We start from the raw sequence: 22788 nt of genomic DNA, 5'->3' as shown, positions 1-22788 counted from the left end.
CCAGGTCCCTCTGGATGGCAGAGGGAAATAAGACACCTTAGCACAGACATAAGCACCAAGCTGGCTACTCTGTTTGGGCTTTTTGGCCAAACCGCTCTACTCGGTCAGGCTGTAACACCCTACGGAGGTTGACGAGGCCAACCAGGGATCTCCCTCCTCCTGGCCTGGTCCCACTCTTGAAGACTGCGGAAAGGAGGCAAGCATGGCGGGTATTTTTAACCCATGGCCCCAAGCAGAGCACCCACAGTGCTGAGATAGCATGCCAAAACATTGGGAATGGGGGGGAAGGTATGTGGGACTGTACTCTGAAAAATACCACTTTTCAGATTATTTCCAGGTCGTGCTTCTATAACAAGCTGTTAGAGGATAAAGGCATGTGGCCCAATATAGAAGTTTTAGTTCAACTGATTCAGGTAAAGATTAGCCTCAGTATTCTGAAAGAGAAGACTGTAGTTACTTATGGACTTTAATTCCTTATAAAGGATTATACTGGGTGTCACACTACTGCTACGGTGTCAAATCTTTTTATGGGTTTGCTAAATTAACCTTTGTAATAGAAAGTCTTTTTATGTGCTTCCAGTCAAAAGAAGCGATGGTTTTGAATTTGTAGCAACTTAAAATGCTAGTGATTTGGATCCTGATGTAAAATTCATAGTTTTTTCTATTTCTTCTTAAATCATGTTCTTCTGCTGCTGTGCACATGAGTTGCAGAGGTGTCCCTCACTCTGATTTAACATTGTGTGCAGGATACTTAGAACGGAAATCTCTATCAGAAGGGCAGAAACAAGTGCAGGTAATGAGGGGGAAGATAACTGCAATTAAAGTTAAAATTATTATCATGTGTGAAACTATGTTTGGAAAAGTGACTGTAATGGTTGTGATGTGACTTCTCACAGTCACGCAGTGATATCAAAGGCTTCGTTTTTAGGTAATGGTATATATGTTGATAATGTTTTCTGGTGATGAGGGTGTATTTAACGGTATTCATGGCAATGCACATTCCTTATGCTCCCCGATAAGCTTGTGCAGTGTTTACTGTCCTGATCTTGAAACTCATAATGAGCTATTACAAAACTCTAACAAGAACCCTTTACCCTGGAAATCTGGGTCAGAACAAATCCATACAATAGAAACTGTTTTGATGGAGTTGCCGTGTGATGTTCTGTCCTGTTGACTGCTTCGCGGGGCAGACAGGGAATAGAGACAAGACACCAGTGAGTAATTTACCCCATGCACTACATGTGGCACCCAGTGATAGAAATCCCGTCCCCGTGGAACTTAATGGCAGGCCAACTTGGCGAGCTTTTGAGCAGTGTGAGAAAGAGTTCCCAGCTGGGTACAGCTTGTGTGTGCGGTAGGTGTGTGCGTAATGCAAAGAATTGGTGGCAAAGTCTAATGTTTGAGTCCTTTGCAAATTTAATAGTCTGAGGGGGTAACTCGTTCTCACTACACTGTATGGGGTATGAAGGACTTTGTAGATCCCACTTAGTAACTGTTGTCATGTTTGAAATGTCTGATCTCATCCTTGCACTTTCCCTTCAAATGCTGATGGGGATGGTGACATTGGCATGAGGGACAAGCTTGTTGATCTTGTCAGGGTGCCACAGATTTCTGTCTTACAAATAGCTGTTCCTTTTGATAGGTTGTCTTTGCTTTTGTTCTTAGGACCTGTGCCATAACCAGGCAGCGTGAATACACTACTGTATTCATACCCATGATATCCTGTAGCTTCCAAACAGGTTGTTTCATTCAGGTTCAGGACAATATTTTAGAGTGAAAAATTACTGGCCTGTTTAAAAAAAGGGACTCAAGAAAACTGTTATTTTGATACATTTGGTCAGTTGCATGTTCTAGGACATTTGCCATGAAAACGGTAGGACCAAATATTTCTAGAGAGAGCTTTTGTGGCTACTGCTTTTCTCCTGGGCTGGGAAATGCTCAGAAAAGTGCATTTGCTCTGGATTTGGGAGACCCCGTGGCAGCATGACGTTAATGTTTGTGGTGCAAATGTTTGCTCTGGCGTTGAAAAAGTGTGAACTGAGACTAGAGAAAAGGTGATTTAAAGAGAATGCTAAGCGGGGTTGAAAGGAAAACAAGAAATTACAGAGTGAGGAAGAAAGAGAAATCAGAAGAAGGAGGAGCAGTCTAGGAGCTTGCAGACAACGTGATTTTTTTACAGTATTTCAACATTGCAGCTACAACCTCTGCTAATGATAATCACAGGACTGGGATTGTTTACATCTGGAATATAAATGCTGCCTGCATATGCACCAATATGGCAAAACTGATTACCAGATCGCAACAGTGCATGTAAATGGATCTTCCACCCTTCTGTTTTGGTTTTAATTTCATTACAGAAACATTTTCAACATAGGAGGTTGGGGTTTTTTTTGACACAATACTTAATATTTTTTTATTATTAAAAGTTTTAACTAAAAGCACTGGTAATTAAAGTAAGCAGGAAGAATAAAAAGAGATCCTGAGAAGTTTAAATAATGGTCAGGGCTCTCTCCCCCCTCCCCACCCAGTTGTTATGTCTTAAAATGGGAGTCATGCAGGACAAGAGGGATGCAACTAAGTTTAACTCTGGAATTCTCATTGGAGTCCAGTTTGCTTACACCTACAGTAACACGGAGTTTGGGGTTTAAGTTAAGGTTTATTGACAAAGGTAATTTACTCAGGAATAAGGTGAGATATTTGAAGTGGGTGTTGTGGTTATTCTAGAACAGCTTTGCCTGAGGACATAGTTTTTGTGGCGTGGTCTTCTGAAATGGATTAATCTAAATGAGAAAAAACAAACCAAACACACCTGCATGTTCTTAATCTGGAATAAGTATTTCCCTAGGAATTATTTTTACAGAGTTACTGGGGTCAGTCTCACTGTTTAGGCAAGCCTCTAGAGTTCTTACAATAAGAGGGTCCTTACGGTAAGAGAATGAAGCAGATTTGTCTTTTCCTGTATGTCTCCTTTCACTGTGTTTCTTGTATACTACTTTGAGAAGGGAATGAAGAAAAGCATAGGGCTTTGCCTTTGAGATCACTGCTATTACTCTCCAAGAAGTTATTGTTTTGGTGACAGGGCAGAATTTTGGCATTGAAGCAGCAGTGAGTGGAGGGCAGTCTGCTCCAAGGCCGTGGAGTTGTTAGCTGTGGAGCATTAGATATTTTGACAGAGACACTGGCATCCCAGTAAAATACTCTGAGAAGACACTTCGAAAACATCAGCAAGGCTGCTTAGCCCTATTTGGAAATCTTCCTAGAGTGAATGAAGAGTGTGTAATCCCACCATGCTACTTGTGTCGCAGGAGGAGGCTGCCTCTCCCACTCAGAATTTGGCTTTGGATAGTTATTGTGGTGTTGTGATATTAGCATCAGTCCCTCTGTAGGTACCTACTGATGTGTATTTTGCCATCATTGTTTAGTGAAAATGGACTTTCATTGCTCCCCAGACATGATTATGAAGGGTTCAGTGGACTTTTCTTTCTTCTTCCAGGTTATAAGACCCTTTTGAAAGGAATTTCAGGGAAGTTCAGCAGTGGAGAACTTGTTGCAATTATGGGTCCTTCAGGAGCTGGGAAGTCAACGCTTATGAACATTCTGGCAGGATACAGGTCAGTACCAATGAGAATCCCAAGTAAGATAAGATCACCTAGCCTGATGGCCCCTTGGAGACAACAGCAGAAGAAATCTCTTTGTAGAAAACAGGTATTCACAGATTTTGAATTAGATTCTTACTGCTTTTTTGTTTGTTTGTCCTGTTTCGGTCACTTAGGATTTATCTGTTACCAAGTCTGATCCAAAAATAGGAAGCAGTTTAAAGTCTAAAACACACAAAAATTTCTCCTTTCTAGCTGTGTAACAAATCTGACTCACCATCTTATGTTCGTGATATTTTTAAAATCACATTTTATAAACACTTGAAAAAAATGACCCAAAAGGTCATTTTTGCCACTTTCATAATGTTGGTGTCTTCTTGACCAAACTGCAGTGTGTTAAGTGACTGTGGGTCATCTTATTGAATCCCCTCCTGTATGGCCAAATACAAATTGTCTTTGTGTTGTTCTCATTAGGGTATAAGGAACAGCATAGAGAAACCTAAAAAAAAAAAAAAAAAATTACTTGAGCAGCTTGATATTTTTTCAGACATTCATATAAGACAACACACATTTTGTACTGACTTTGAGTAAAATTTTCATTGTGTTGCCTGAAGCGTCTTGTGTAAGAGAGCATAATCATGAAATAAATTAATTCCTGTCCACTGTATGAGTTTTATTCTATAGTGGGCAATAATCACCTAAGAATTCCAATTACTGAGGCTTGTGGCAGCGTAAGTGAAGGCAAGATTCACCCCTGGTTATTTTCTTGGTTCATTTCAGAGAGACGGGAATGAAAGGAGAAATTCTCATCAATGGACAGCCCCGGGACCTGCGCTCTTTTCGCAAAGTCTCCTGCTACATCATGCAAGATGACATGCTCCTTCCTCATCTGACTGTCCAGGAAGCTATGATGGTGAGCTTTGTTTCTTGCTCTGATTCATTTGAGAGTGAGAATACAGAAAATCTGTGTATTGTGCACACCTGCTTACTCCTGGTAATGCCACAAGCTGTTATCTTGGTTTGGTCCCACTCGGTGAAAGTGCTGGGACTTTGATGATGCCTTGAATTCCATTTCAGGCTCATTCTTCTAGGGGTTGTCTGAGCTTCCTTAGCTTTATCATTTTCAGTTTGTGACTAGCATTATGATTTGGAAGAAGATCTAAGGCCCTACTCCTTAGATCTCCTAGAGAATGAAACCTGAAATTCTGCACGGAATGAGCCTTTATAGGGACCATTTTTTTTTCTTGGGTGGTGGATGAATAACCTTGTCTCTTTCCTTCTCCCATTTCTTCCACGTTCTGACTGCAAAGTGCTGTTTTGACCTCAGCATGGTTTGTCTTGTTACATCTACTTCTTTGTGTCTTTTCTTTAATAAAGGCATTGTATAAAATCCCTTCCAGTTCTTCACAGGAAAACAACAGGAACAGAATAATCCCAGGACTTCCAGACAACATAAATTCTGGGTTTTGTAGCATCAAGAAGTTTATTAGTTGCCAGCTTGACCAATCAATCTTGAAGTTCCTGTTGCTCAGTTTGAGAAACGAGCCAGTTTTTCTCAGAGGATGTTACCAGATAAGGCTAAGGTTGCTCATACTGTGTGCCAGCATCAATTCACAAATTTTAAAGCCAGAAGAAATAACTGTAGTTTTTATGTGGCTAATTTTCTGCAAGGAAGTTTTTCTTCTCTTTTGTTTACTTGAACATTGTAGTCAGAATCCCACAGGACCACTTTTGTAGAATTGGGCCCAGATGATATTTGCTGTCTAAGTTAATCAATCAGGGTTCTGACAAAAATAATTACTTAACAGTTTAATTGCTTCTAATAAGGGTTAATCATAATGTTTTCTCGAGCTGCCTCTTAGGACAACAGATGACATCTTTCATAAGATTATTTATTTCTGTACTCATTTGTTCACATTCTGGAGAATGGCAGTTTGGTTATCCTTCTGATATGGATGAAGCTCAAAAAAACTCTGATTCTAGCATTGCCTGGCAAGTTAGTGGCTCTGAAAAAACCATGACTCTCACATCTTCTCGAGCTCTTTGACTTGCAGAATGGCCTTTCTTTCCCATACAGTTTTGTCAGATGCTTGAATGATTGCTTAAGTCAGATTATACTCTGCTACCTACCGCACAGGCATATGTGATGCTTGTGAAATGAACATTATAGTTCAACTTAAACTTTTCCTGATGGAGTTGAAAGCAGTTGTTTGAATGGTACGTTGGGATGTTCTGCCTGAGAAATCCACTGTGACTGGTGGTTGTGCTTCAGACCAGTTCAAAATCAAATTCCATTGTATTGCATTCCAGGTATCTGCTCATCTGAAACTTCAAGAGAAAGATGAAGGCAGGAGAGAAATGGTATGTATACTGTCCATCAAACTGACAATTTTGGGGGCTGCCAAAGAGGTCCATGAAGTGAGCTCTGTAAAGGAGATGGTTTTATCCTACATGGAATTGTATTGGACTTGTAATGATAGAATAAATCATGTCCTCAAAGTTGGCAGGTGTCATGAAGGCTTGTTTATTACAGTCTCTGTAAAGGTTGCTTTCAGCATGAGACTAAGTAGATAACTGTAAAAGATTACAGAAGTAAATTCACAGGTTTTGTAGGACTCCTTTAGTGGATCTTAGCACCTTAGATTCTCCTACATGTATGTCAAGAGGGCTCAGGCTGTGTGTGGTGAGATGAATCAGCCATGTGTGGCAGTGATGAATACAGGCCTTAATTTTTCCAAGGACTGATGAAAACCTCAGCAGGTCTTGTAACTGCTGCAGAAATTTCTGTGCTCATGTTTGAAAGCGTTGATCTTTATGGCTGTGCTGCTGGGCATCTTGTTGCACTGGACAAGTTAATGCAGCTGCAGTTAAGGTACAGACTTGATTTATTTTGAAGCTGTGTTGGGTGACCGAGGTTTGGATGAATAGGAAGCCAGGCTAAAACATGCACGCATCTTTTCTTAAACACTGGGAATGAGTTGCTGAGTTTACTCTTGCATGTTTGCTGCACTGTCCTGCTTCTGCCTGCGGCTGACATAAGACTTTCCTGAGTGGGAGAGAAATTCTGGTGGTTTTGCCCACGGTGACCTATAACCCAGCTGGACCTGCACTAGGAAGTGAGCTCCTCTCGCCCATCCAAGTGCCATGATTCCTCCCCGGCATTTGTTCTGATAAAAGGCAGAAAATACGTTGGAGGTGTGTGACCAGACAAAATGGCTTCTGATGCGTTAGCTTGTATATGTTGTCACTTTCTCAACTGATTTGGTTACCTCAGTTATACTTTGAAGGGCTGGAAATGTGTTCTTTCTACTCATTTATTCTGCACTTAAAGTGTCTGGGCTGACGTATTCCGAAGGAGACTCGGAGCTCAAGTGTCTATGCTCGGGTGGAGTTACTGGGGCGTGCCAAAGCCTGGGAGAGGAACAGTTTGGTGCTGCACAGCAGCATATGGTGTTTCAAAACCATAATATGTCCAGGGAGGATAATGTCTGGAGCTAAACATAAACAAAAGATCACAGCAGTGGTGAAAGCAGAGGTGGTTCAGGTTGTTGAGCAGTTCGTGAAAAGTGAAAATGGTACCTCAGAAAGGTTCAGAGGTGTTTTGGCTGGCCTTAGGCTGTATTTCAGTCCAGTATAAGACAATACCAACAAGGAGACAGTATGGTCTCTCATACACTGCCTCCTCGAGGGGGAGGAGGCCTCTGTCATGTGGAGGCTATGCTGAGGGCTAATGGGCCTTGTGATACATGGACCCATGGCTAACATTGAGATTTACCTTCCATGAAAGCTGGCTGCTCCTTCTACCTTTGTTAGGGACTTGTATGTTATTCTGGAGAAGTCTTCTAGTGGCTTAGCAACTCAGTTGTTGCACCAATGGAAAGGGAGTTACTATTGGCATAGAATGCTCACAATGTTTTTGCTATGCTTACTCCTGTAAAATTCAAATTTGGGGTGTTCCAGGATTTTTTAGTGTTCTTTTTCTTAAAAAGAAAAAAGGATGAGATTTTAATTTTGGTGCATTTTGTGCTCCCAAAGCACTGAGGAGACTCTCTTTGGGCAAACGAGGTTATCACATAGGTGAGCGGAAGAAGCCACCTTGCAGGACTCAACTGAAGCCAAGTTGTGCAGGAGGAAGGAGGAGATCAGGGGACACTGGAGTGGGAGTAGAGCATGGACATGAAGAAGTTGTGGCCTGCTGTCTCAGGAACATGAAGGGCTTCCTGCTCTTCCCCAGATGCCAGCTTGATTCATTTTTTTAATCTTACAGAAGCCTGAACTTGGCTTGTTGGACTTAATAATTTTAGAGGAGTCTCTTCTTCTAGTAAAAGGTGCCTCTGACAGTATTGTGATTCTTAAGCTGAGGTTTGTATAGGAGAAGGTGAGACTGCTTTCTGACCTACCTGGTAAAAAGTATACCCTTTGCCTGAAATGTGAAAAGTGTGGCAACTTCAGAGGCAGAACAGCCTTTTTTGTGGCTGTCTTTTGTCTGTATTTATTTCCAAATTGGAACATTGGATATTTCTTCAATGTCAGAGAACCCTTGAAAATCAGAAAGAGCTCCAGAGAAGGAAACTTGCAGAAATCAACATACGTTTGGTAGCTTAAGAGAGCTTTGATTCTCTCAAATACTTTTAAAAAAAAATAAGCTAAACACAGATTTTTAATTGGAAAATACATTTCTTTAGAAACAGCTGTTTATTTTATTTGTACTTTGAAAGTCTTAATTCATTTAGACTTTAGTAAGTAGGCCAAGTGAATTAATTCACTTGTTCACACTGTCAGTGTAATTACAAACAGCTCTTTGAGGAAAAACCTGTGCTGTATGCATTTATTCAACACATATTAGAAGGACAGTGATTTTCTGGTTAGTGTTCCTGGCCTGTGCTGGACTAAATCATTCATTTCATTGTTGTAAATTGTAAGGTAAATGTTTGTCATAGAAGAATGCTACGAATTTATGGACTTGTGTTAGCAAAATCACAGATGCTTGCTTAAAACAGGGATGAGTGTAAAATCCTCCAGCAAACCATAGTTTATGTTTCTAGCTGACCTAGCTTGTGCTGCCTGTGTCCCATAGCATCCTTCCTATAGATAAAGGGAAGGAGGTAGTTGGCCTCTTCTCTCTGAGAACAAGGGTTAGTGTTCTCAAAGAGAAGTAGCTCCGGGAAATCAAAATGGGACAAGTGAAGGGTCAGGCCCTGGTTCGCCTAATCAATGTTTACCATGTTAGCCACGCTTTCTGAAAACTCCCTCCGTCCAAGCAACTATTACTTTAGAAATTGATGGGCTCCTTGTCCTATACTTCAGTGAAGAATTGTATGTCTGCGCTTTCTTTCTACCTTTGAAGTAGTGGAATTTTAATGCATGAGCAATATAACTTGAATTCACTGATTTTTACCCATGCCAAAGAGTTCTTTTCCTCATATAGGGCTACCAGACCAGATCTATAATCACTGAAACAGAAAAATTCCTGGCAGCTGGGATTGTTCTCCTTTTGCTGCAGAGACCCTAGAACAAGCCGTGCCCTTCCTGAGGCTGTGCCTTTAGGAAATCCCAAACATCTGAGAGAAAACGTGTGACAACTGAATTGGCTCTGAGGAAAATGAAAACACTTAAAAATCAATGGCCGCACTTTCAAGAGTGGAATGAAGAACAGATGGAGGAAAAAGCAGGTCATTGCTCTATAGAAACCACTGATTTTTGTTGAACAGTTCTCCAGCCCCTTGTAAATACAGCCTAGAAGTTCTGTTGAAAGAAACTTCTTGGTTTCACTGTGTGATAACTCCTCACATGCTGCCAAGCTCTTTTGATATTGGTGCTGTATCCAAGAGGTGCTGTAGAAGAACTGATTTCCACTCCATTTTCAAAGGCATGGCTTCCTTACTGAGACAAGTCGTGTAAGACAAACAAGTAGAATTTGGGTTAAAATATGAAATGGTAGACTGTTAAGCCCCACTGAATTTAAGCAGTATTTAAGATCTGCCTTTCCTGCATTACATGGAAAAAGGCGTTGGTGTATAGATGGTGAAACAAAAGTGTGAGCTAGTTTAGTTCTCCATGAAAATCAGTAAAGAGGCTTTTCTTGTGTGCTAACAAATTTAAATGACACGCTGTTGTGTTTCCTCTAGGTAAAGGAAATACTGACAGCCCTCGGTTTACTGGCATGTGCCAGTACAAGGACTGGGAGTCTTTCTGGAGGCCAGAGAAAGCGTCTTGCCATTGCTTTGGAGCTGGTGAACAATCCTCCTGTCATGTTTTTTGATGAACCAACCAGGTACTTCAAGGCCAAATATTAAAGATAGACAAACACTGCTTTATGTAGTAGAACAGCGCTGCAGAAAGGTTATTCACCTCTAAGTCCATGGAAGAGGCTCATTTTGTGTTGCCTGTTAAATACTGAATAAGGCCACAAGAAATAATCTGAATTGGGTACTTAGTGCCTTGGGTCGCTGCTGTAACTGCCGGACCGTGGGACTAGGAATAATTTTTAAGGGAGGCACAAACTGAAACAAGGAAGAAGACAGAGAGGAAATTATTTTCAGATTGTGGCATGAGTTTTCTTTTTCAAGCAAAGATAGTGTGAATATAAGCATTTTAAAATTTGACTTTTAATAATGAATGTAACATTTAGAATCAAATTCTGTGATCAGTCTAGGAGGACACTACGAGAGCTATGAATATGGATTTGTTCATTAAAGTTGGGAGCATTTAAATCTGCAGTCCTAAAATGTAGAAGTCCCTTAAGACAGCTTGGCAAATACTCCTGTTTTTTGTTTTCAGGCATGCTTCCAGCTTAATTAAAAGATTGATGGAGAAATACAAACATAAGGTTGGCATATGATAAGATTAAGCCACTACAGAGAAAATTTATGAAAGGATAATAGTGAGAGATCAAAGTAACAAATACATGTGCTAGTTTTGAGTGGTGTCTATGGACGTGTGGGTAACAAACTGCTTCTTTCCTTTTATTCAGCGGCTTGGATAGTGCGTCATGTTTTCAGGTTGTCTCTCTCATGAAGGCTTTAGCCCAGGGTGGCAGGTCCATCATCTGCACAATTCACCAGCCCAGTGCTAAACTGTTCGAGTTGTTCGATCAGGTATTATTCTCAAACTGTCTCTTTATGTGTGGGTTAGGTGGGTTACATTTTCAAGGCTACACTCTCCATGTAAAAACATTAATAATTCTAGACTATGTTTCCAAATCAAATAAGGAAATTAAATTAATAAGAGCAGAATATACTTTTTGATTTTTTTTTCCCTTCTTCTCTGCCTGTTTCCATTATTTTCATGTTAATGTTTTTAAAGAATCTGGCTGATATGTTTGTGAAATCATGATTGTGGCACTTGTCATTTTCATGCCTTCACCCACCGCTGCTCCTGGGCATAGGGCTGTCAGTAAAGTAAATGAGTGGTTATTTAAGAGCAAGAGAGCTTTAGTGCCAGAGCTTGCAATGTTGTTAGTACACATCCACATCCTAGCTACACAGGTGTAAAATCAGAGAAGTTTATTCGTGTGAAATAATAATAACAATTGAAATTAAGTCAGTTGGAGATCTTTTCTCCAACCTAAAACCAGAATGTGGACCATGTGTGTTTAGGTTAGATTTAAATTTACTTTAATCTTGTTAGGAGACTTAAATTAGACCTGTGAGAAGTAAGAGAAAACCCGCTACACCACAGGTGAACAAGCTCTTGTAGATTGCCAGTCTGGCATGGATTTTGATGTAAAGTCAATAGTGTGGCTAAAAGTAAGAATAATAAGCTGTTTTCCATTACTGTGCTGTACTGCCTCTCCTTCCATTCCTGCATTCACCAGCCGTATCTCACGCCGAAATATCCACAATGTGTGGAAGTTAGATGGCTTGGCTATCCAGTTTCTTGCCTACTTTCAGCATGTGTCTCAGGCTGGAATTAGTCTGTTTCCATATTAACGTGCTTTAAGTCCTGGAGGGAATGTTTGAAGAATTCAAAACTTCAGCATTTCATTTTCCATTGGTTGTAATTCCATGCAAAGGTAGTTTCAGGTGGTGGCGAATGTTCTCAAAGTGTTCTTCCTACAAGAACAAGAAGAGGTCATTAAGTTCATGGATTGCTGTCATACAGATAGCAGGTTCAAATATTCTGATGCTACTTCAATTTTTTTTCTTTTTTTTTTTCTTTGCCTTGTTTTTCAGCTCTATGTTTTAAGTCAAGGTCAGTGCATTTACCGTGGGAAGGTATTAAACCTAGTCCCTTACTTGAGAGATTTGGGTTTGAATTGCCCAACCTACCACAATCCAGCAGATTTTGGTAAGGATAATTTGAATAGTTTATCAGTGTATTTTGTATTTGATTAGCACTTTGAGGGTAATGGGGGCCATGGTGTGCTTTACACTTCTGTACATATAAGCATGTTGACATACATGTACCAAAATTTAAAACTATTCAGATTTTTTCTAAGTAATTTGAATGCCATCTAGTGGTAAAATTTAGTGAATATTTCTCTCTGGTGGAAGTCCAGGTGCAGGAAATGAAAGGTAAAACATAGTTCAGTGTTTCATAGTAACTAATATTAGTGGCTTTTCCAAGTGGCTCCAGTATTCTGGTTTTTGATCTTGAACAGTACCACTGTGGTATTGTACAGTGAATAGCATTGAGGGTTTTTCAGTGTTGTTTCTTAATTCCAAAGAAGCAATAAGGACCACAAAAATAGACTTTTGTAATTTTTGATTACCAAGACTATCCTGTATTTACTCCCTTCCCTATAAAATGGTTCATTTAACTTCCAGGATGAAAAGAGCATTCTGGAGATTTACAGGAAGATGCATTTAAATTATGTATGTATTCATAAGAATTTGGGTGTGGCATTTTAAAGCCAGTTTTAGACAAAACTGTTTCTGTCAACGCTACAGAATCAAGAGGGTCTAATAATAAGCCTTGTAACTAGTCAGTTGTGTAAATCAGTAACTTGCCTTCTGATTTGTGTAGTTATGGAAGTAGCATCTGGTGAATATGGAGACCAGAACAGCCGGCTGGTGAGGGCAGTGCGGGAGAGGATATGTGACACAGACTACAAGAGAGATGTTGGTGGTGAGAATGAGCTGAATCCCTTCCTCTGGCACCGGCCTTCTGAAGAGGTATTTTGTACATCACAACTAACAGGCATGGTTTGAAGTTGGAGGGGGAGGAAGAGAATTTAAATCCTTGGTCAATAGAGAATGTTCTTGGGCACATTCAGCTGATGAGAGTGGGGTTTTGTGACTGAAAACTAAGCAAGATACTGCAAAGAAAGAAGTTTATTCTTTTATGTGTTTCCGCAGGATTCCTCCTCCACAGAAGGCTGCCACAGCTTCTCTGCCAGCTGCCTAACCCAGTTCTGTATCCTCTTCAAAAGAACGTTTCTCACCATCATGAGGGATTCGGTAAGACTGCCCTTATAATAACTTTTGTAGCCAAAAGGTCTATTCAGTTGGTTGTGACATAGTGTTAATATGCCTTAAAGGTCCTGTCCAACAGTCCATGCATGAAGATTGTCATAGAATTCAAAGGAAAGAGACTCATCTTTCAGTCTTGCTATTAACTGTACCGTCTTCATTGTGAACAACAGTTTTCTTCAGAGGAACTCAGAAGCATCCGGCCTGAAAACATGAAGCCTAAATCCTCTCTGTACTGGCAGGTCCCTTACACAGTTATTTATCCTACTGAAAAGTGAGTGGGAAGTTGGACTGGTGTGTCACAAAATGAATTTTTCCAGAAAATTCAGAGTGGCAGAGAGAATAATTTCAGTGTGATGTAAGGTTAATACTTAAAGTCTTTATTTTTCCTTGTGAAACAGAAAATAGATAAATAAAAATTCTGCTTCTCTGAAAAGGGAACAATTCTGTTTTCATACATTTAGTATCAGGATGAAGTAACTATCATAATGAAACTCTTCATTCCTAAGGGGAAAAAAAAACCCCGTATCTTTCACCTTTTTTTCTTAAAAATAAACAACCCTTTCAAAATGCCAAACCCTGCAGTTTTCATATGTGTTCATTAAGTGTTTTGGGTGCCTGGTTTGCATTAACAAAATGCAGTAGGACTTTTTTTTTATCTCAGTGAAGTTTTTCTGATTTCTAAGTAGCTGAGTTGTTTGAATTTAAGAAACAGGACTATTTACACTGTCTGATTGATGCTTTGAAATGTTCTTTGGGTAGGACTGTCCCTTCATTAACAGGTGTGAGTTGAGGAGATGAGCTTCCTCAATTAGACCTTACATGCTGTCCAAGGAACTGTGTACAGTGTAATTGGTACTCGTTGACCAAGTGCTTTTCTCTGTGGCAAATTTGCAGCTGAAGAGGGTTTGCTGCTTTTTCTGTGTTTTATAAGGTTTCCCGTGCTTTACATGATGGGACTGGGGGAAGACAATATATACTGATGTATTTATTTGATATACCTCTCTTTAGAAAGGGTAGAAGCCAGACAGTACATCTATACGGTGGGCATGTGGTGGATTCAGACGAGGTGGTTTGGAAACCAAAAGCAGTGGAGCACTGTGGAGCTCAGCACGAGTGAGTTACCCTTGTGACAGGCTAAGCTGATCTTCACTGAGCTCCGCATGCTCCAGCTACGCTGCTTTTGCCCTGCACCCCAGCAGGTATCTCTTTAGGACAGTACCATTTCCAGTGCGGACATGTCCACACAGAAGAACTACAGGCCTGGAAGAAACCTACTGGATCATTGTGTCCAGGCCTCTCCTGTCAGATAACTACAATATTCCTAGAATTGTTCAGGGTGGAAAAGACCTTTAAGATCATCACGTCCAACCATTATTCTAACGCTGCCAAGTCCACCACTAAACCATGTCCCTAAGTGCCTAATCCACAGTCTTTTAAGTACCTCCAGGGATGGTGACTTAACCACTGGACAGGCGGTTACAATGCCTGACAACCCGTCCAGTGAAGAAATTTTTCCCAATACCCAGTCTGAATCTCCCCTGAGGCCATTTCTGCTTGTTACTCGGGAGAAGAGACCTTCCCTTTCAGAAAAGGACACAGTATTTTGAGTGCCATAGTAAAAGCAATCAGCTGTTTTCCCCACTGCTGTAGTTGGGAAGATACAGCAGAACCATGCTGCTCTAGTGGGTACGGCGCATCTCTCTATTTCCAGACCACCTCTATTACGCCCATTTGAGGTTTTGCCAGCACTTTTCTTTGTCATAACTTGTTCTTCTCCCTTGCTGTTTTACATTATAGCGCATTTGTCATTAAAGTGTTAACCAAGTTGAATTTTGCCTTCCTGCAGTCTGGAATAGTTTGTGCATCTGGACTGGTAGTAAATATTTGGTCAAAAATAAACCCACTTGCTCTTGTGAGAGGGCTTTTGTAATCCAAAGTGTACATGCAGCTTCACATTCTCCGTGTTGCTCAATTAGCTGATCAGAATGTCTCCGGTACACATGCAGAGGGTATCTCAGGCTTGAACAAGCACTAGCCATGTATCATACTGTCCTCTCCTCATCTGCAAGATGGGGAAACTGTAACTTATTTTCTCATGCATAGATTGAAGAACAGTGTTGCCTTTATGATTTTTTTTTTCCCTGCTCAACTGTAAAGGCTTATAGTTGTTCCAAATTTTACTATTTCTTTTGTTCTTCTGTACCTCTTGTCGGAATACTGTATTGCAGAGAAGGCACAAAAGGCTAATCTGTGCCTGATTAAGTTAGTTTGGTCTATACAAGCCTGAAATCCCTTTTCTGCCTCCCTTCAGCTGTGGGAAATTCATCTTTTAGTTAGAAAGTCTGCTGCTCCTGGTGAATGACAGCCAGTGACTCCATGACCTTGTCAGGCAGTAAGATTTCAGGTTGCAGCACTTGCAGTTTCTGCCTGTGTTTACAGGGAGGAATTGTCTGTACTGTAATATCCGTGCGTCTGATAGACAGTGGGAAGTTCTTTACTGTAAGTTTTCCTTAGCTGAAGCCTAGTTTGCCATTAGGAAATGAACATTTCTATGTAAGTTCTTCTGGACATAAGTACTCCATTTCTGCAATCTGTCTATCTTATTTCAGTCATACTGTCATTGTGTTGGAGCCCAGACTTTCTGATGAGAAATACCACTCTTGTCTTGCTTCTAGGTCCTGACACACTTGCGTATCACCTCACACATTGGCATTGGACTGCTCATCGGCTTGCTCTACTTAGGCATTGGCAATGAAGCTAAGAAAGTACTCAGCAACTCCGGATTCCTCTTTTTTTCCATGTTGTTTCTTATGTTTGCTGCGCTCATGCCAACTGTCCTTACGTGTGAGTACCAGTTGTTCTGCTGCATCAGTGGACAAGGAGATTGCAGTAAGCTGGGGGGGGCGCTGTAATGCATCTGTTTCGTATAAGATGACATCGATTTGTGCTTACGCTTCTAAGAGAGGTGTGGGGATAAATCTTGCACTGGCTAAACTGCTGTGTAGAGGCAAACAGAGACAGGCCAGTCCAGTGGCACCTCTCTCTCCCCTGTTTTGCCAGTGTTTCTCAACCCAGACAGTTCACTTTTACAATCCTGGACTGGAATTCCCCTTGTGCCAGCGTATCTTGACCACATCCTGCGCTTGTGGTTGCTCTTAGGGAGGATGTAATAATTTCTCTAGGACTTCTAAGTCATCACTTATGCATAAGATCAGCATATTGATGTGGTGTCAGAAGCAAACTCCTGCAATATGGACTGTTCCTTACTTCCTCTGAGAGCGCTGCTACTTTAGATTTCCTGTTGGACCAAAAGTAATAACCAGGTTCTTCAAGTTTTGATACCACTTTTAATTCAAAAAGCCTCTTTAAAGGAGGTTCAGATCATCTGGGTAGACTGGTACATAACCTAAACAGCGAGCAACCCTTAGGACTGACCTCTTACCATTCATTACAGATCACTGAAACTATAGCTGATCTGTCAAAGGCCTCAGAACTCCATTCCCACTGTGGGACTGCAGCAGCACAGAATTAGATATTGGAAGATCTATGTTATTACATGCAACAATATGGCACAATGACAACCTAACTTACTATTCTGTGTTCTCTGTAGTTCCTCTTGAGATGGGAGTATTTCTTAGAGAGCATCTGAACTACTGGTACAGCCTGAAAGCCTACTATCTCGCCAAAACCATGGCTGATGTTCCTTTTCAGGTATGTGCACTACTCTTCAATAAAACAAGACCATTCATTTTCATGGCAGGACCACTTACCAAGAATATAAGTACTGGTATTTTATCCATGCGGAGAGTGGAGAAACTGTCCGTGTGTGTCCTGAAGCTTTGGGTCCAGATCAGAAGCAGCCTAAGAGTAAATAGCTGAACTTCACAAAAGCTGAGACCTGACACAATATTTTTTTATACGCAGATGACCGTCTTTGTTTTTCAGTAGAAGGGGAAGTGAAAAGGGCTGTGAGTGGGATCTGTTTTCTAATGCCCAAGCAGTAACATAGACAATCACAGTCTGTGGCAGATGTGTTTATTCTCCTCAGCTATGCCTGTCATATAATGGAAAGGCTGAGAGCTGTGGATTAACTGCAGCTCCCCATGTTTTTATGTTATTCAGAGTAAGAGTGAATGTTTGGCTTTAATGGCCTAACTCCGAGTATATCTCCTTGCAGATCATGTTTCCTGTGGCTTACTGCAGCATCGTGTACTGGATGACGTCGCAGCCCTCTGACGCGCTCCGATTTGTCCTCTTTGCAGCCCTGGGAACCATGACATCCCTGGTGGCTCAGTCACTGGGTCTTCTCATAGGTGCAGCCTCTACATCCCTCCAGGTATTGATGGTGTTTTGGGATCTCACAGGAGCCCTGCTGTCTCCTAACACTGACTGCTGCTGTGTTCCCAAGACAGACGAAAAGTCTGATGTAGCTACGTGATGCTTCCCACTAGCATCAATTGAAACAGCATGTACACCCCCTGGGTGTGAGGCTCCGAAGTTGCTTCCCCATCTGAATGGGGTTGTGCCTGCCCCTGCTTGAGTGGATTGTCACTTGCTGTTCATGCCAGGCTGCTGCGTTTGTGTGCATCTGCAAAGTGGAGATATGCCGTGAGGGTCAGTAGCTCAGAAGGGAGTTCTTCCATACACACACAAAAAGGTTGCAGGAGGCAAGGTAGAAAAAGGGTTGCCCAGAAACTCAGCCTCTGCCGAGGGAGGGAGAGAAGCAGCTGTTGGTGTGGCTGCCACGCTGGAAAGTGGCCATGTAATTCCATTCTGCTTCCTGGCAGGAGGTGTGCTGTGCTGTGACCATTTCACAGCAGGACTGTTTTGTGGTGCTGTGATGACAGATGATATTGACATTAATATGCACTGATGCCATCAAGATTTCTGCAGTGTCTCTCTCTGCCACCCTGTGTAGACCAGCATAGCCCTGTCATATGACCCCTGTGCCTCTGGTCACCCCAGAGGTTCCTGTACCGCCCTTTGCCTTGGTGAGAATGTAAAAAAGGAGAGGCTGGAATTGGGCCAAGATCTGTCTTCCCCACCAAAGCCACCCAGCTGGAGATGTTCCTTATCCTCTCCATCAAGTCTTATGACCAGTGGAAGCTACTGTGGGGTTAATGAGGAGGGAGGTCTGTGTGTCCCCAGTCGGTAGTGAGTGAGTATAATGTTTAGAAAAAAGGGTCTCAGACACGGAGAAGCAAAGGAATCTTGATCTGTAAACTTCTTGGTGGATTCAGGTCCTTCAGAGGACCCGTACCAGCACAGCAGTATAGGCATCTAGGAGCAGGGTTTAGGAAGAGGATTGGGACCCCTTTTCCTCCACTAACAGCATATAATGTCATCTTCACAAAAAACCTTGTCCAAAAAAATCAGTAACTTCTTGGTATGTGGAAGTGTGGTAATTTTGTGGAGTAGCATTATCAGAAGGGGTTGAATGGCATTGCTCCCCACTGCCTAAGAGAATAGGTTTTCGCTGATCATTTGGATATGGGCACAGAACAGAGGGTTTGCTGTAAGGAGAGTCTATTCTTTTAAAGGCTGGTTTCTGGACTGGAGGTGCAGACATCAGATGAAAGAGCAAGGTAATTTTCTTTTTCCTCTGGCTGTCTGACAAGAGACTGTTTATTCCTTTTCTTCCCAGGTGGCCACCTTTGTGGGCCCAGTTACTGCCATACCGGTGCTTTTGTTCTCTGGGTTTTTTGTCAGCTTTGATACCATCCCAACATACCTCCAGTGGATGTCCTACATTTCCTATGTCAGGTAATGCCAGGGAGGCCATTAACCTCCTGTGTTGGAAATGCTGTTTGTTTGCCTTTGCTTGCTTGGTTGGTTTTTTTGTGTACCAAGGAGACTACCTTCACAGCACATTCTTCTAGAGTATGAAAGTACGTGATGTATACCCCATCTCACTGCATTTTATGTGGTATGTGACGTGAAATAAATAGAAACATTCCGTACAGATCATGTCTCAGTGATGATCTGATGCACTGGCAAGTCTCTGTCCGTTCTCTTGAATTCATCGGGGTGTCATGGAGCACAAATCTGCCTGGATTTCGGAATAGTGGATTTCTGAAATAATAAGGAAAGTATGTCCAAATGAGAAATTGATGCCAGCACCTCATTTTCTAAGAAGATGTTGTATAAGTCACTGCTGTATCCTAGCTAGACTTGTTGGATAAAGACCTGTTTTTAAACTTGACAGTAGTGTTGCCACAAGAGGCATGGGATTTGTGTCGTCTCTAATCTAGACTTGGGGTTTAAGAACCATAGGCATCTTACATCCTGTCTGCGTATGTCGCTCTTGCTCTCTGAGACGGCCGTCGTAAGATGGGATGATTGCCATCAGGAAACCTCTGGAGGCTAGCGTGGGGGGTTGGTTCAGGCTTCACACTTAGATGTGGTGAGGTGAATGGATTTTCTTTGGAATTAAATGATCAGGAAGTGGACGTAGCAGAGGGAGCTGAATGGGTCTTTATAAACAGTCCTTTCACCATCAATTTGTGTACGGCTTGTGTACTTTTAGAGCCCCTTTAGTAAGAAGAAATAAATTTGCAGGTGGTTCCTCCTTTCCCCATCCCTGTTTTGCCCACCCTGCCCAAACTGCACTGTTACTGAGAAGACCCAAGCAAAAATACCCTCTCGTTTGGCAAGTGAGGTCGCAACGCAGAGACCTATCAAAGATCAAGAGACTGCACCCCCTGCATTAGTAGCTAGAATTCCAGATGAGGCCTTAGACCGCTGTGTAGTCCCTGTGGGGTCTCCTGAAGCCAGAGGGCGTTACCGTAAGCGTGGGACCCAGGATCTGCTCGCAGAGTCAAATCCTGAGCGCACCCAGTGCCAGCAGAAGCGTGGGAACTGTGAGTTGTCAGTGAGACTATAGCATGTGGAAGGAAAGGGGTGTTCAAGATTTATGCCAGTTTTAATGTATTTCTGACTCCAAATCATAATTATATCCCCGTTGCCCAAAAAACTGAATTAATGGTGTCACTTTTAAAGGGGAATTTCTGAATATGAAATTAGTCTGCTTCTATTTAAGCATTTTTCTTTGGAGAAATTGCACTGTACACCAGTTGGAAGCCTTTAAAGGCAAAACTTTTGTCTTTGTTCAGTCTAATGTAAAATGCCAGTGACATGTCATTTGCTTGATTGTAACAGGGATAGAACTTGCCCCGAGACGTGTGTCAGAGCGACAGTGAACCCCTCGGTGTTTCCACCCGAGCTCCCTTAGGGAGCTCACACCTTGCTGGTGTACTTCTGAACAGATCGTCACGACTTTTCCTTGTAATCCATCCTTCTTCCTTGCAGGTATGGGTTCGAAGGAGTTATTCTCTCCATCTATGGACTGGACCGAGAAGATCTGCATTGTGACAAAGATGATACTTGCCATTTTCAAAAATCAGAGGCCATTCTGAGAGAACTGGATGTAGAAAATGCTAAACTTTACCTGGACTTCATTGTTCTTGGAATTTTCTTCTTCTCTCTGCGCCTAATTGCCTATTTTGTTCTCAGATACAAAATCCGAGCAGAGAGGTAAACGAGCTAAACCGATGCAGTAGAAAGATGTTTAGACATGCTATAGAGGGCACTTGACATTGTCTCACTGCGGCAGGCCAGTCTCCCGTGCCCAGCTAGATGCTGTTACGACCTAGCCCGTAGAGAAACCACAGTGGGATAGTGGACATCTAGTGTTAAGCCAATCAGTCCATTTGGATTGGGTCATGTTTTCATTACACTTTCTAGCTTTAACTAGGAAGAAGAAATAGAAGGGAATTTTACGCCAGAGAAAATCAATACCGAGGCAATGTAACTGTAATAAAAAACCTGGCTGCAGGAACTTTCCTTACGAAAACCAATTTCGTGGTAAGATAGTACTGTTCCTGGTAGCCAGAACAGTATAATGTCATCTATAGGTGACAGGGTAATGAGATGCAAAATGGGGAATGCAAGGAAGATAGAATTACTTCATCTTTTTAAATTCAGAGTTTCATCTTTGCAGTTTTCTATGTATTATTTTGCAGTTGTTTTCCACAGAATTACCCCTTCTGGCCAAAAAGTCTGTAAATGTATAAGGTAAAGAGATCTTTTTAATATGGGTACTTTTTTAAAACAAATCTGAAGTGGTTCAAGTCATTATTTTTGTTTCTGTCTAAATTTAGAATTCTGGTGCTTTACTCGTCGAGCGGGTCTCATATCTGAAACTTGTAATGATAGGAGGAAAAGGCAGATTCTGAGTCTGCACTCAACCTGTGGTCCATATCTGGAAGCAACGATAGATAGCACGGCCAGTCGGACGTGCTCAAGCGGTTGCTGAAGGATTGAAAAAATGTTCTTTTGCAGTGTCTTTTAAATCCTCAATATTTGTGATATTTGAAATCCTGACTCTGCTCATTATCTGATCTACCTCCTGCAAATGGGGAAAAAAAAAAAAATGAAAGCACTCCAAGGCTCATTTTTTCTTAAATTGTACAAGCAGAATGTATCCCTAAAGCCTAAGAGATTGTTAAAGCCTGATGGAGTGCAAGAGCTGTCCCCAGCTCAAAGCATGGGGTATTGTGTTAAAACGCTTGTGACTGCCTTGTATGGCAGTGTTCATTAGAGCTGCCACGCACCAGAGCTCTCCTCAGAGTATACAAACGACCTCGTACTACTGCAGGTCTCATTATGCCAAGCAGTTTTGTTCTCAGCCCAAAGCCTACATATGTGACATGGGAATTAGTAGCTAATTGATCTAAACACCAATGAAACCATTAAAAGAAACATGCGTCTGTTTTGCATGTCTCACCTTTGTAAATTTGGCAGGGGGAATTCTGGTACCAAGTTGATATGAATTTTGTCACTGATTTTCACGAGTTTGGATTTTCAACCCAAAATGAAATTGTGGGGCCCATACTCGTGCTGGACACCTTGGTGAACTCCTGTGCAAATTCCGCTTCTGCCATTGCTGTGGTTTACCTCAGCATCACAGACCTCCGAGTCAGACCTACACATTTTGTAAATGCATTATTCCTATCGGGATGCTGAAGTCTTGGAGATTGGAAGCAGCTCAGCATCAGCAAACTGTTCAGGAGCTCAGCAGCTCATGGCGGTAGAGTAGATGAAGAAAGTCCTTGCGCACCTCATTGCCCCCAGCAGTCACAGCTCACAGACTGTTTTCAAAGACTCTGTGGCTGCGTGTATACTAGTAAACTACCTAGTGACAGGGCCAGCTCTGTTAGTCCTCAGACAACTGGGACTGGTCCCTGTACGGTACCAACTTCCAAACAGAGCCCAGACACTGTCTGGAAAAGCTCTGGCTGTGCTAGGCCGCAGCTCTGCCATTTAGCAGTGAAGACAGTTGTTTCCGAGTTTTCCTGGCCGGTGCCAGGGTCTGTTTAATTTACCAATACAGCCATGGACTGTATGTATCTGTTAAACTCAGGACGCTTGAATTAAGCCCTGTGCTCTGGAAAACTTGTAAGTCAAGTCACATGTTTTAGGAAGGTTAGCTAAACTTTCCCTGCAAATAAGGTTGACCTTGTGAAAGCAAGGTCAACCTTTACTGTAGGGGAAAAAAGAAATCCTTTCACGATCTCTTTGCATAATTTTGCTGCTGTTTTTTCACAAAAAGCTTTTGTACAGCTCTGCAGCCTTTCCAGGCATAATCGCAAGCAGGTATGGACATGTATGGCTGTCAGATATGAGAAACTAAGAGGTTTGGCTATTCTGAGTAATCCGCATAACTGTGAACAGTCTTTAAATAAGTCACAAGCTGAAATCCCTTGGCACGATGTGCC

General features: G+C 41.8%; 1 protein-coding gene across 1 annotated transcript; it reads left to right on the top strand.

Moving 5' to 3' along the window:
• The first annotated feature begins 202 nt into the window (after nt 1–202).
• On the top strand, nt 203–20994 carry ABCG1 (ATP-binding cassette, sub-family G (WHITE), member 1). Its single transcript, XM_010158291.1, has 14 exons — nt 203–209; nt 3494–3611; nt 4377–4509; nt 5907–5957; nt 9725–9870; nt 10570–10693; nt 11771–11885; nt 12564–12712; nt 12896–12997; nt 15688–15856; nt 16623–16723; nt 17190–17348; nt 18657–18775; nt 20321–20994. Exons 1-14 carry the CDS (start codon nt 203–205, stop codon nt 20547–20549), a joined length of 1722 nt encoding a protein of 573 aa, XP_010156593.1. The 3' UTR covers nt 20550–20994.
• The last annotated feature ends 1794 nt before the right edge of the window (nt 20995–22788 follow it).

Source organism: Eurypyga helias, unplaced genomic scaffold (assembly GCF_000690775.1).
Source record: "Eurypyga helias isolate BGI_N326 unplaced genomic scaffold, ASM69077v1 scaffold28580, whole genome shotgun sequence".
NCBI classification, from domain to species: Eukaryota; Metazoa; Chordata; class Aves; order Eurypygiformes; family Eurypygidae; genus Eurypyga; species Eurypyga helias.
This window is presented reverse-complemented; position numbering and strand designations above follow the sequence as displayed.